Below are 10,526 nucleotides of genomic sequence, written 5' to 3' on the forward strand. Positions count from 1 at the left end.
ATTCACACTCTGGTTGTCTCACCCTAGTTAGGAGAGGTGTTATTCATTGTGCCATGAGCTAAGCACAAGACCAAGACTTTGTCAGGGAGAGTTGGGCATCAGATGTGTTATGACTACTGTTTATCAGACATTAGACGTCACCGATAGACATCCTTGAGAAATATTAAATGTTTTAAGTTATAAGAATGTCAGGCACAATGTAACAGTAATTGGACATACTGTGGATCAGAAAATACATCTGGTAGGAAACCTACTCAGAAACCTGTTGAACTATTGCAGTTCCTGACCTAGACACAAAAGGCTAGATAAGAGCTTTCCTACACTAATGTCACCCTCCTCTACTGGGAATTTCACATCAACAAGTGTGACAAGAACTCGAGAAGAAAGCTCGACCAGGCAGGAGGAGGAGGTAATTAATTAGGGACGGTGTGCATCATCTCTATTCAACTCATAAGACACCTACTGCTCACACACATACACATGTATTATACGCACACAGATGTGATTGTGCTCCCCAGAGTCTAATTACTGCCTTGGCTTCCAATTCAAGAGAGGTGGAACACGAGCGGACAGACTGTATGACTAATAAAAATGTGAGATCAACATAGATTAAAACCAATTTCCTAGCTTAAAAAGAATGGCCCACTTTTATTGTCTGAGGACATTTAATTTTCCACTTACTGTTAGCCACTAGTGATTATGCACATGTTTGTGTGCTTCCTCTTCTGTGCTTGTGTGTGCTCATGATGCTGTATGTGTATTCATGAGCCTGTGCCAAGGCATAAATTGTGTTTCAAATAGAACAAAGCTTGCAAAGCCCAGATCAAAACGGGCGGATCTGATTTGCCTATGTAATCACAAGACTCATCACACCTTCAGTAACGGAAGATACATTTCAGGATAAAAGAAAAAAATAAAATCATCCAGATTTTCATGACAAAAGATGTCCAGCTGGACCTCTGAAGGGAACATATTATCCTGATAATAGTGATGGACCAGGCCACTTTGTGTGTGTGTCTGTGTGTGTTTGTGTGTACACTCTGTAGTACAAAGTATTACAGCTCAGAACATCCTTTAATCTTTAATCTTTTTGGTCTTTTTTATTCCATGCTAGTGTTTTTTTGTGCAGTGGATAAAATAAACCCCATATTAAGTCATTTTTACTCATATACGAAGAAAAGGTTGCCATGTACTGTAAAGCCATTTACTCATTTCCAGGAACAGTTTGTCTTCAATCAAGAAGAATATATTCATGGAAAATCAACTGGAGGCTACATGACTTTAAAGTAGGCACGTAGTCACTGGCTGTAAAATGAACTGTTTGACCACACATCATTGACAAGCCTCCTCTTGAACTTAATGAGCTCACATTTTCTATATTTTGAGCTTTATCCTCACTGACCTTTTCAAGATCAAGATGCACTTTGTCATAAGCCAATCAGCTCTGCTCATGGGTGCCATCCTTAGGTACAGCAAAGGGATCAAACAAAGATACAGCATTGAACATGACATTGCACAATATGTAATATATGTCATCTTATGCCCTTTATGGATTAAAAAAGATGATAAAAAGTGGTACAGGAAAAATAAGTATATCTATAGTATATCTATCTCTTTGGAACTCTCCTGACAAGTGTGCATTGAAACACAGTATTTAAAGAAATGTGTGGGCGACACCTAATGGACTAGAAAGGAATTACGCTCATACTCAAGACTGGTAGATCCCCTTTAGCTCACTTTCAAAGATGGTAAAAAGAAGGTAAAGCATTTCTACTTTGTGGTATTACTTTGTTACAATACGATACAAATCAAAAAGAGTGAAAATGAATGTTTTTTGCTGGGTTGTGGTGTAAAAATGTTACAAAATTGATGACAAATTACAAACTATTTAAAATGTTTTATTGCCTTACATTATTACCTAATGTTGAATAAGAATACAATTTGTGGTTAAATTAATCAAAAGAAAATCCTGACCCCAAAAACTATTAACTTACATATGTACAGGTTCTTATCAAAAGTTTCCAGTAAAATTCAGACTTCATCAAAAAGCAAAATATATACCAGAGTTGGAAATTCTTTACTGTCTCAGCATCAGATACAATACGCTGATGGACAGAATATTTTTTTTTATATGAGAGGATATCATCGAAAGACTACAGACATAATGTGCATAGCCATAGAGAAATAGATGATAAATAATGGAATATAAAGACAAAGAGTTAGCTGAAAGTGAACTCATCTCTTATCCTACTGCATCAGATCCATTATCGTTGTTGCGTGACGCAACATTACACCAGCAAACTATACATGTACTTTACATATCTCAGAATGAAAACATACATCCAAGCAGCTGTCACTGCTGTGATGGACAGTGAGTCTGATCACAAGGATCTGAACACTCTGCCTCTACAGGCAGGTGGCTGGCTGGGATACCTACTGGAGGACGGACCTTTCTTATCGGGCTGAAACTGCGTGGGGATGAACCAGGGGAGTGAGCAGGTGAGCGGATAGGGCGCAGAGGAGGCCCTGGAAGCGTTTGTGGGAGAGGCTGTGCCAGTGGAGAAGGGCTGCGGGGGTATCTGCGTGGGGCAGACCAGATGGGCCGGTCAGTTCTGTTGGACGAGGGGGGAAGGACTGGAGCGTAGGTAGCAGGGATACTCATTTCTGATTGGCTGAGAGCATTGCCAGAACATTCTTCCAAACGCTCAGTCTCCTGAAACAAGATGGAGAAACACCTGTTAAGATCATCAGCAGTGGTGTTTAATTTGTAAAAGCATGAACTAGGGTATGTTTTTGGCCTTGATAGCAGCATGTCTCTACAGATGGCAGTGCTGGTCTGTAGGTCTGACCACCACTTTGGTCCAGACTGAAATATCTCAACAACTAATTGATGGATTGCTATTAAATTTTGTAGTTCCAGAGGATGAATCCTAATGATTTTGGGGATCCCCATCTCTTATACACTAATGAAAACATAACTATTAATATCATATTCCATTTCTGCTAATAGATCCTCCTTAATGTTACATACTGGACCTTTAAATATTTGCAAAACAATTTTAATTAAAACTAATGACTTTCTCATCAGCATCAGTTGCTAATACCTAATATAAAAGAGTGACTTACATCTTCATTGAGAACATAAAGCGGCATAGGACTCCTTCGACCAAGTGTAGTTGGTTTGGGAACAACATCAACTGTGAAAAAATATTTATTTTATTGTTTGGCATGCTGACAAGTTAACTTTACAATGAGTAAAATTATTCTTGAGTGTTGTGTGACATGTTTTAAAGGTTAATAAGGTGCTGTACTCATTCAAATATGATCAGCTGTAACCACTGTTACATGTTTCTCACCATCATGGCCATTTTCACTCTGCTCTATATAGATGGGAACTCTTTGGGGGACAGGTCGATGCTTCTTTCTACAGCAGGAAAGAAAAAACAGCTTAAAACACATCCCAACCTTGCTGCTAAATGGTAATTCATACAAGCTACAGGTCACTGTCGATTCATTTTTCACCAAATGTTCATGTTCATGTATGGTGACACTGTTGAGCTACATAAGATTCTAGTCACATCCTCAAGTGCAATATCAAAGCCAAGGAGAGAGAAAGAGAGAGAAGGAAAGAAGAGAGAGAGAGAGAACGAGAGGGGAAGAAGAGAAGGAGAGAAGAAGAGATGAGAAGATGAGAAGAGAGAGAGAAAAAGAACCAAATGCACACCAATAAGAGTAAGCGCTCACCTTGGATGTTTCCACAGGCACCACACTGTCACCCGGGTGATTACGGAGGATATCGCCACCGTGACAGATGATGTATACTCTAAACAAAGTGATAAAGAGAGTAGACCACACCACCCACCCACCGAAAGAAAGCAAGAAAGAAAGAAAGATGGATAGGATTGTGTCAGTAACAGCAGGGTAATGCAATTTCCCTCTCAATGAACCACTGACTTGTACCTTTGCTTCACATTTAACTTCAAAGCTTGACCTGCTTTACAAATATATTACATGGAAAAGTAAAGTTCACAGGATTAGATGAAGTTGTGTCTTCAAGAAAAAAAAAGTTAATTGGGAACATCCTGTATGCTTTTAATGAAACAAAGTCAGGATACGGAGCATGCAGAACATTTGATTTTTTTTTTTTTACATTGCTTGCCAAGTCTTTTGAGTGTGCTGGCATGAATAAGGTGCAGTGAAGTAACACATTAGGGTAGTCACTTTGAGACTTTGTGCCGCGCTGCTATGCATGCAGAGGGAATAGAGAGCAGTTTGAGAGCCTGTAGCTGTCTCTTCATGCAGCACATCACAGTACAGCAAATAATGAAGTCAGGATTACTGAGGTCCACTGAGGCAAAGCGTCCTCCCCACCTGCCTACTTTTTCTGTTCCCTCCTCATAAATAACTGTCCATTCATTGGATTAGACAGCCTCTCCCTCTCTCTCAGGCTGACATGTGGCTCTATACTGGCGCCCAGTAACAGCCGCTCTGAGCCAACTCTGCTGCACTCAGCCTGGATTTGCACTTGTTGTAAACAACATTGTTAGAGAGGCAGGCATGCTTGTGTATGGGTCAGCATGAGATGATAATTGCTCCTGCTAGCCACTGAAAATGGATGGTTGGTGAACAATGAGCTGGTACAGTTTTCATAATTAGATTCTCAGGATATTTATACATTTTCATGTTGGTTGGTATTTATTAGATGTAGAAACCAGTGCTGGAATGTAACTACATTTCATATACTTACAGTACAATTTTGACATACTTGTAGCTTTTTTTTTTTTAAAGACAAAACATAGGGCAATTGGTACAATATTACATTACAAGAAGACAGGACAATAGATGGGTTAGATACATAGAACATGCATAGAACAACATGCATAGAAATTAAGACATTTAAGACATTACGATGAGTATAGCAGTTTATAATGAGCTGGGATGTTGAGTTGGCTAGTGTTTTTGTCGTGAGATATAATAATAGGTGAAATATTAAAAAAGACAAGGCAAGGAGAATCATAAATAAAGATACATAGTAAAGGATATAGGTGATTTGGGGTCTTATTAGGACTGACATTGAGCATTTACGGTCCCTGGGTAGTAGGGGCGGTGGACGGGGGGGCACCATAGGGAACAGGTGGGAATGACAGCAGGTTCCTTCGCAGAGTTGTAATCATTATAGCATTACTTTTCTCCCTTGAGAGAAGGGAAGGGACGTGGGGGTTTAGGGGAATTGTCACAGTGGGCCACATCTACTTGTACTCAACTTCAGGATTTCAAATTTTGTGCAACATTATAATTCTACCTCACCACATTTCAGAGATAAATATTGTATTTTTACCCCACCACATTTATTACTTTTTTTGTTACTTCTTCATCCTTAATATAAACATGTATAACTTGAGATCCTACCGGTGTAACATGCCACCTACTGTAGACAGTGAGCTTGACAGGTATGCTCTTCATGCTGCTGATGGGGTTCTCCACTGTGCAGGTGTAGATGTCATCATCTGACATCAGAACGCGTGAGATGGTCAGCACCTTTTGGTCATGTGAAAGCATCAGACGTGAGTCATTCATCAGCACTTTGCCTCCCTTCAGCCAACCGTAGACGGGCTTTGTGCCGTTATCGTGGGAACAGTGGATGTTAAAGTGCTCGCTGTACTCCAGGACAGACGAGGCCATCATCTGGATGTAAGGTTTCGACACGGGAACTGAGGAAGATGGCAAGACAAAGACATGGGAGGGATATGAGAGGGTGGTTTGACCTCTAGTTATATAACAACAACTGATAAGTGTAATCCCAGTTAGTCTTAAAAAGAACACCACCAACAATATGAATCACTGTATCGTGTTCTCAAAAACTAAACTCCAGTATTACTATTACACTCTCTAGGGCGAGATCGTGTATTTTCAACTTGTATTGATTTTCTTTTAGCTCATAACTCCTCTTCAGTGTTGTGCTGTGATTGCTCAGATATTTTGAAATAGGAGAGATGCCAGGTCTTTAAAAGGCAGGTAATTCTGCATACCATCCACAGTGAGCTCAATGTAGCGCTCTCCAGTGAAGGTGTCATCAGTGATGGAGATCTCCACTTCGTACGCCCCTTCGTCTGACAGCTGCAGGTTGTGAAGCAGCAGAGACCCATTCTCACACACCAGAATACGGTTGCGGTACTCTGGCCTCAGGTTCCCTATGATGTCTGTTCCTATGGACTGCACAACAGTGATGGGTTTTTCTTTGTCCCTCTTTATCTGCCACTTGATCACAGGCTTGTCGGAGCTGCTGCTGGAGTAGCTGACCGACAAGAGGGCCTCTTTGCCCACTGTGCCCCTCACCACCTGAGTTTGGCTAGTCACATTCACCCCTGACACCTCACCTGGAGAAAAAGGCAAAGAGACAGTGGTGAGGTCTTGAAGGAGGAGCAGATAAAGAGGGATACAAGGTTGCTTAGGGACACTGAGTAAACAAAGAACAGTCACTTTGCAGCCTTTGATGCTCTGCTAGTGGGCAGAGATCAGCGAAATCAACTATTCACACAGAGTGAAACAATGGAGGACTTATGCAAAAACACACTAATTACTGCTACACTAATTACTACTCTTACTACAAGAACACACATGGAGAGCATGGATAAAATGGCCCTATACTATAACAAAGTACAAGGTACAGTATAAGTACAATATAACGGTTCATTTTTACTTGGTACTCCATTTATTTTATTTCTATAGTCACATTCTGTACAACATGCCCAAACATTTGTTACGATCTGTCTGAACTCCCCTTCTTAAGTTTGAAATAGTCAAACTACTTAAAACACTAAAATACATATTATATGTCGATGCATCCACAACAATTACATGTTATTTCATTGTTATTTGTTTACTGGAAAATGTCAAACAGTGAAAAAAGCACAAAAAAAGTCGAATATTTTTCTATTATGCCAACATTGTTTTTCCAGTAAGATTCGTACCACTGCTGAAAACCTTGTGTTAGGCCTATTAAATGAGACCCAGTTAAAGTATTACTTTTTATTTAAAATCCAATTTTTAACCAATTTAACATTCGATCATACTGACTTTGAATAGTTCAGATAAGGTGAAAATAATTTTTTAAACAATTGATTTCATATAAATTATATTTTTGTTTATCATTTTGCATGTAAGGAATAAAGGATTTAATACAAATCAAACTCCTTTTATTTTAAGAAGCTCAAGGTTTAATTTTAATGCTGTTACAAAGGGCCTTTCATTCTTGAAGGCTTTCTCCAACTTTCTTCAGACTTGACTAATATTTTTTTACATTTTTGTCTCGAAACATCACTCAGCTTACTGTGTGCTACACACACAAACAAACTGATATGCACACACATTTTCTTTGATTCAGGGCCCACGTTTTCATAACTAATCTGTTTCTCAGAAACTCCCCCCAGGAATTCCTTACAACCCCTCATTGTGAACAAGTAATGCACTAATTTTGATTTGTGTTCTCTAATTATTCTCCACCTCCCACAGGGACACAGGGATAAGGTATTACAGTGCGAGCCACATTTCATCCTTTATAGAAGAGCTCTGTCCTGGAAACCAAACACAGCAAAGCTATTATCTTCACAGTGGAGGTTCCTATAACTCAGCTGTAGCTGGACACATAGAGGTCTAAATATTGGCCGGATGCCTGTGAGGGACATCCTACTGTTAGGCCTCAGTGATGGAAAGATCAACCTAGAAGAGAGGGAGGAGAGAGAGTCTGCACTGTTCACTATTCTTTGCAGTGCGGCAGTTAGCAGGGCATCGCCTCATTGCCGTGGTAACCATTTGGTCCGCCTGACAGGGGTTGCCAAGGCGATAAGACAAAGGGCATGATTGTTGGAACTTGTTTCCTCCCTCGAAAAAGAGTGAGAGAGGGTTAGAGAGGGAGAGAAAGAGAAACTCTTTGTCACTGGTCAAGTTGGAGACACAGGATCCAGTGATTCCACCAAAACTGCCCTGGTCGGGTAAATTGGGCCCATGGTACGGTCTTGAAAATTAAATCAGACATTTTGAAACCAGAATCACCACGTATATAAACTTTTGACATCACTTTACCCCTCAAATGAACTCATCCAAAGTTTCCCACACTCAAAAAAAGTAGGCCTTGCTCTATTCATCAGCTCTCAACAAAACTTGATATCATCACACTTAACCTACACATCCCTTTCTCACACACCTACAATGGCCACTCCAGACTCCTTTGAGCTGGTGATGGGGACCCAATATAGAGTGCCACCCATGAATGAATCCATTGTGCCGCCAGCTTGTGGAGCAAAAGGACAGCAAAAAAAAAAAATACATCTGCAACTAACTTAAGCTGGATTAACTTCAAAAAGAGTAAGAATTTGAGTTTTGATCTGTTTTTAAGTGACAGAATTAACATAAACAAAGAAAGTAAAGCAAAGCCAATTAAATACTGTAAAAAGATGTTAATTGAAAGGATAATTACTGATAATGAGCTCCACTCAGGTTTCTCCTTGCTCGTTAATAAACCACTAACTAAATCCACTTGTTCTGTCGTCATCTGAAAGACTGCACAGCCTCAGAGAGACTCTTTATCCTCTGTTCTATGGCTAACACTGACAAATGTTTGGACTTACCTGTGAAGAGAAGGAGGAGGAGGCCAAAGAGCGTCAGTAGTGGAGGAATGTCAGTGAAACTGTCGCCTGTAGAGGAGGTCTTCCTCTCCACCTTCATCTTGTGTCCTGGGCAGAGTCTTTCTCCCACTTAGTGAGCATGGTTTATCCACCCTGGGCACGTCTCTGCAGCTCAACAGTCTCTCCACTGCCTGCCTGCCTGCAACACTGGCCTCTGCCTGGTCACACTGAGCCCCACTCTCCTCACAGCACCCCAGTCACAGCCAACAACAGCCAACTGTGTGTGTGTATGTGTGTGTGTGTGTGTGTTTGTGTGAGACAGAAACATAGTGTAGATGAGCTCCTCTCTTCCACTCCACATTGCCCTTTCAGAAAGGAGCTCAAAGAAAATAGTGTTTGCTTTTTTTGGGGGCAGTTATTTATCTTAAACTGTCTGTTATTTTTCAAAGCTTCCTGTAAATAAAAAAGCGCTGTCCTCTTTTTACACTCTAAGTAAACCATTAAAGAGCTGAATTCAATATTGAGTTGAGCTACTTTGCAGGAATTCCTGCTGGGAAGAATTACTGTACTTCAGCCAAAACAGCGGCTCTAAGAGGGTCCCACTTAAAGCTCTGAAATGTCTGAATTTGAAAAACAACTCACCTCCCCCCTCTTTGGCCCACTTTTGTCACATTGTGCGAACTCCTTTCTGCACTGGAGCCTCACAAAAAAACTCACAATTTGTCACTTGGCAACCAACCCTGCTGCTGACCCACACACACAAACACATAAAGCATATGGTCTACTCTGAGCTGCTACACCTGTCAGGTGCATGATCAGTGGTACAGAACATTTCTGAGAGATACATACTAATATCAGCAACAAAAACAGGAATCAAATGTTTGTACCTATTTTGTCCTCTAGGTGGTGTAGAAGCTACATTAAGACAGTCAACTGATGGAGACATAAGGAGAAGGAAGCAAAGCTGCCAGGCCATGCATTGACGTTTAAGTTTTGGCTTTTTAACTACACTTTTGCTCTTTTTGTTTCTTGTAATTTACATATCCAACATGCATGTGAAAAACAAAAAAAAGCAGTGCGACTGGGTTAAATGTTGTAAGTGAAACAATAGGAAAAACATCTGGCACTCGTCATGAAAACGACAGGAAATTGTAAAATGTATACAGTCCAACACAATATTTTGTATTAAGGATTTTAGTGCTTTAGATCTTTTACCTATCTCCCTGTTCTAATTTCTTGTTAGCTAGACTGTCACTTTCCATTGTATCAGAGCTGATGCCTTGTATAAAGTATATGCAACATCATTTATTTTTCACTGTCTTTTCGAGATTAAGGCATTAGCTTGTATGCATTGATGAGTCAGTTGATTATAAGTCATCTCTCCCACTTTCAGAAAGCTTATTGTTAGAGTTTTTAAGAACATTTTGTTTGACAAAAAAGGGAGGTTTTATGCAGAGGAGGAAGCATGGTTGACAGACAGCTGCAGGAATGTGGGAACAGCTGCCGTTCACCACCGATCTCCCAGGGCTCAGACTCCTGTGTAGTGGGCCATCAAAGCTGAACCTCTCCCCTCCACCTCTGCCCTCAGTAAAAGCAGCACCTCCCTCTGCCTCTCATCTTCTAACACACTCTAAATCAAGGGGAACTCTTTCCAGTCAATAGAGAAGGAGAGAGGGAGCACAGATGGGGCCTGTGTGTCTCAGTCAGTTTTGGTGACAGAAACCATTGTCACGTTTAGTTCTCAACGGTACTGCTGATGTGACTCACACATACAGATGTGACAAAATATTTCCAGTTACATCTTTTGGATTCCTTTAGTTTACAGTCTAAGTGATGGTGATATATCGGGTGTTGTTTATGCAGCTGTGGCAATAATGTCCTCTCATTTATATCCTCTCATTA

The 10,526-nt window shown here is 40.4% G+C and overlaps 1 protein-coding gene across 1 annotated transcript; it reads right to left on the minus strand.

Annotated features, from left to right (window-relative positions):
• Window positions 1–1,915: 1,915 nt before the first annotated feature.
• On the minus strand, window positions 1,916–8,833 carry hepacama (hepatic and glial cell adhesion molecule a). Its single transcript, XM_035680457.1, has 7 exons — window positions 8,628–8,833; window positions 6,030–6,377; window positions 5,430–5,711; window positions 3,745–3,823; window positions 3,357–3,424; window positions 3,127–3,197; window positions 1,916–2,713 (listed from the first exon to the last, which is right to left on the minus strand). Exons 1-7 carry the CDS (start codon window positions 8,722–8,724, stop codon window positions 2,354–2,356), a joined length of 1,305 nt encoding a protein of 434 aa, XP_035536350.1. The 5' UTR covers window positions 8,725–8,833; the 3' UTR covers window positions 1,916–2,353.
• Window positions 8,834–10,526: the final 1,693 nt, after the last annotated feature.

The sequence above is a fragment of the Morone saxatilis genome, unplaced genomic scaffold (genome assembly GCF_004916995.1).
Source record: "Morone saxatilis isolate NCDOM2014 unplaced genomic scaffold, NCSU_SB_2.0 Contig8, whole genome shotgun sequence".
NCBI classification, from domain to species: domain Eukaryota; kingdom Metazoa; phylum Chordata; class Actinopteri; family Moronidae; genus Morone; species Morone saxatilis.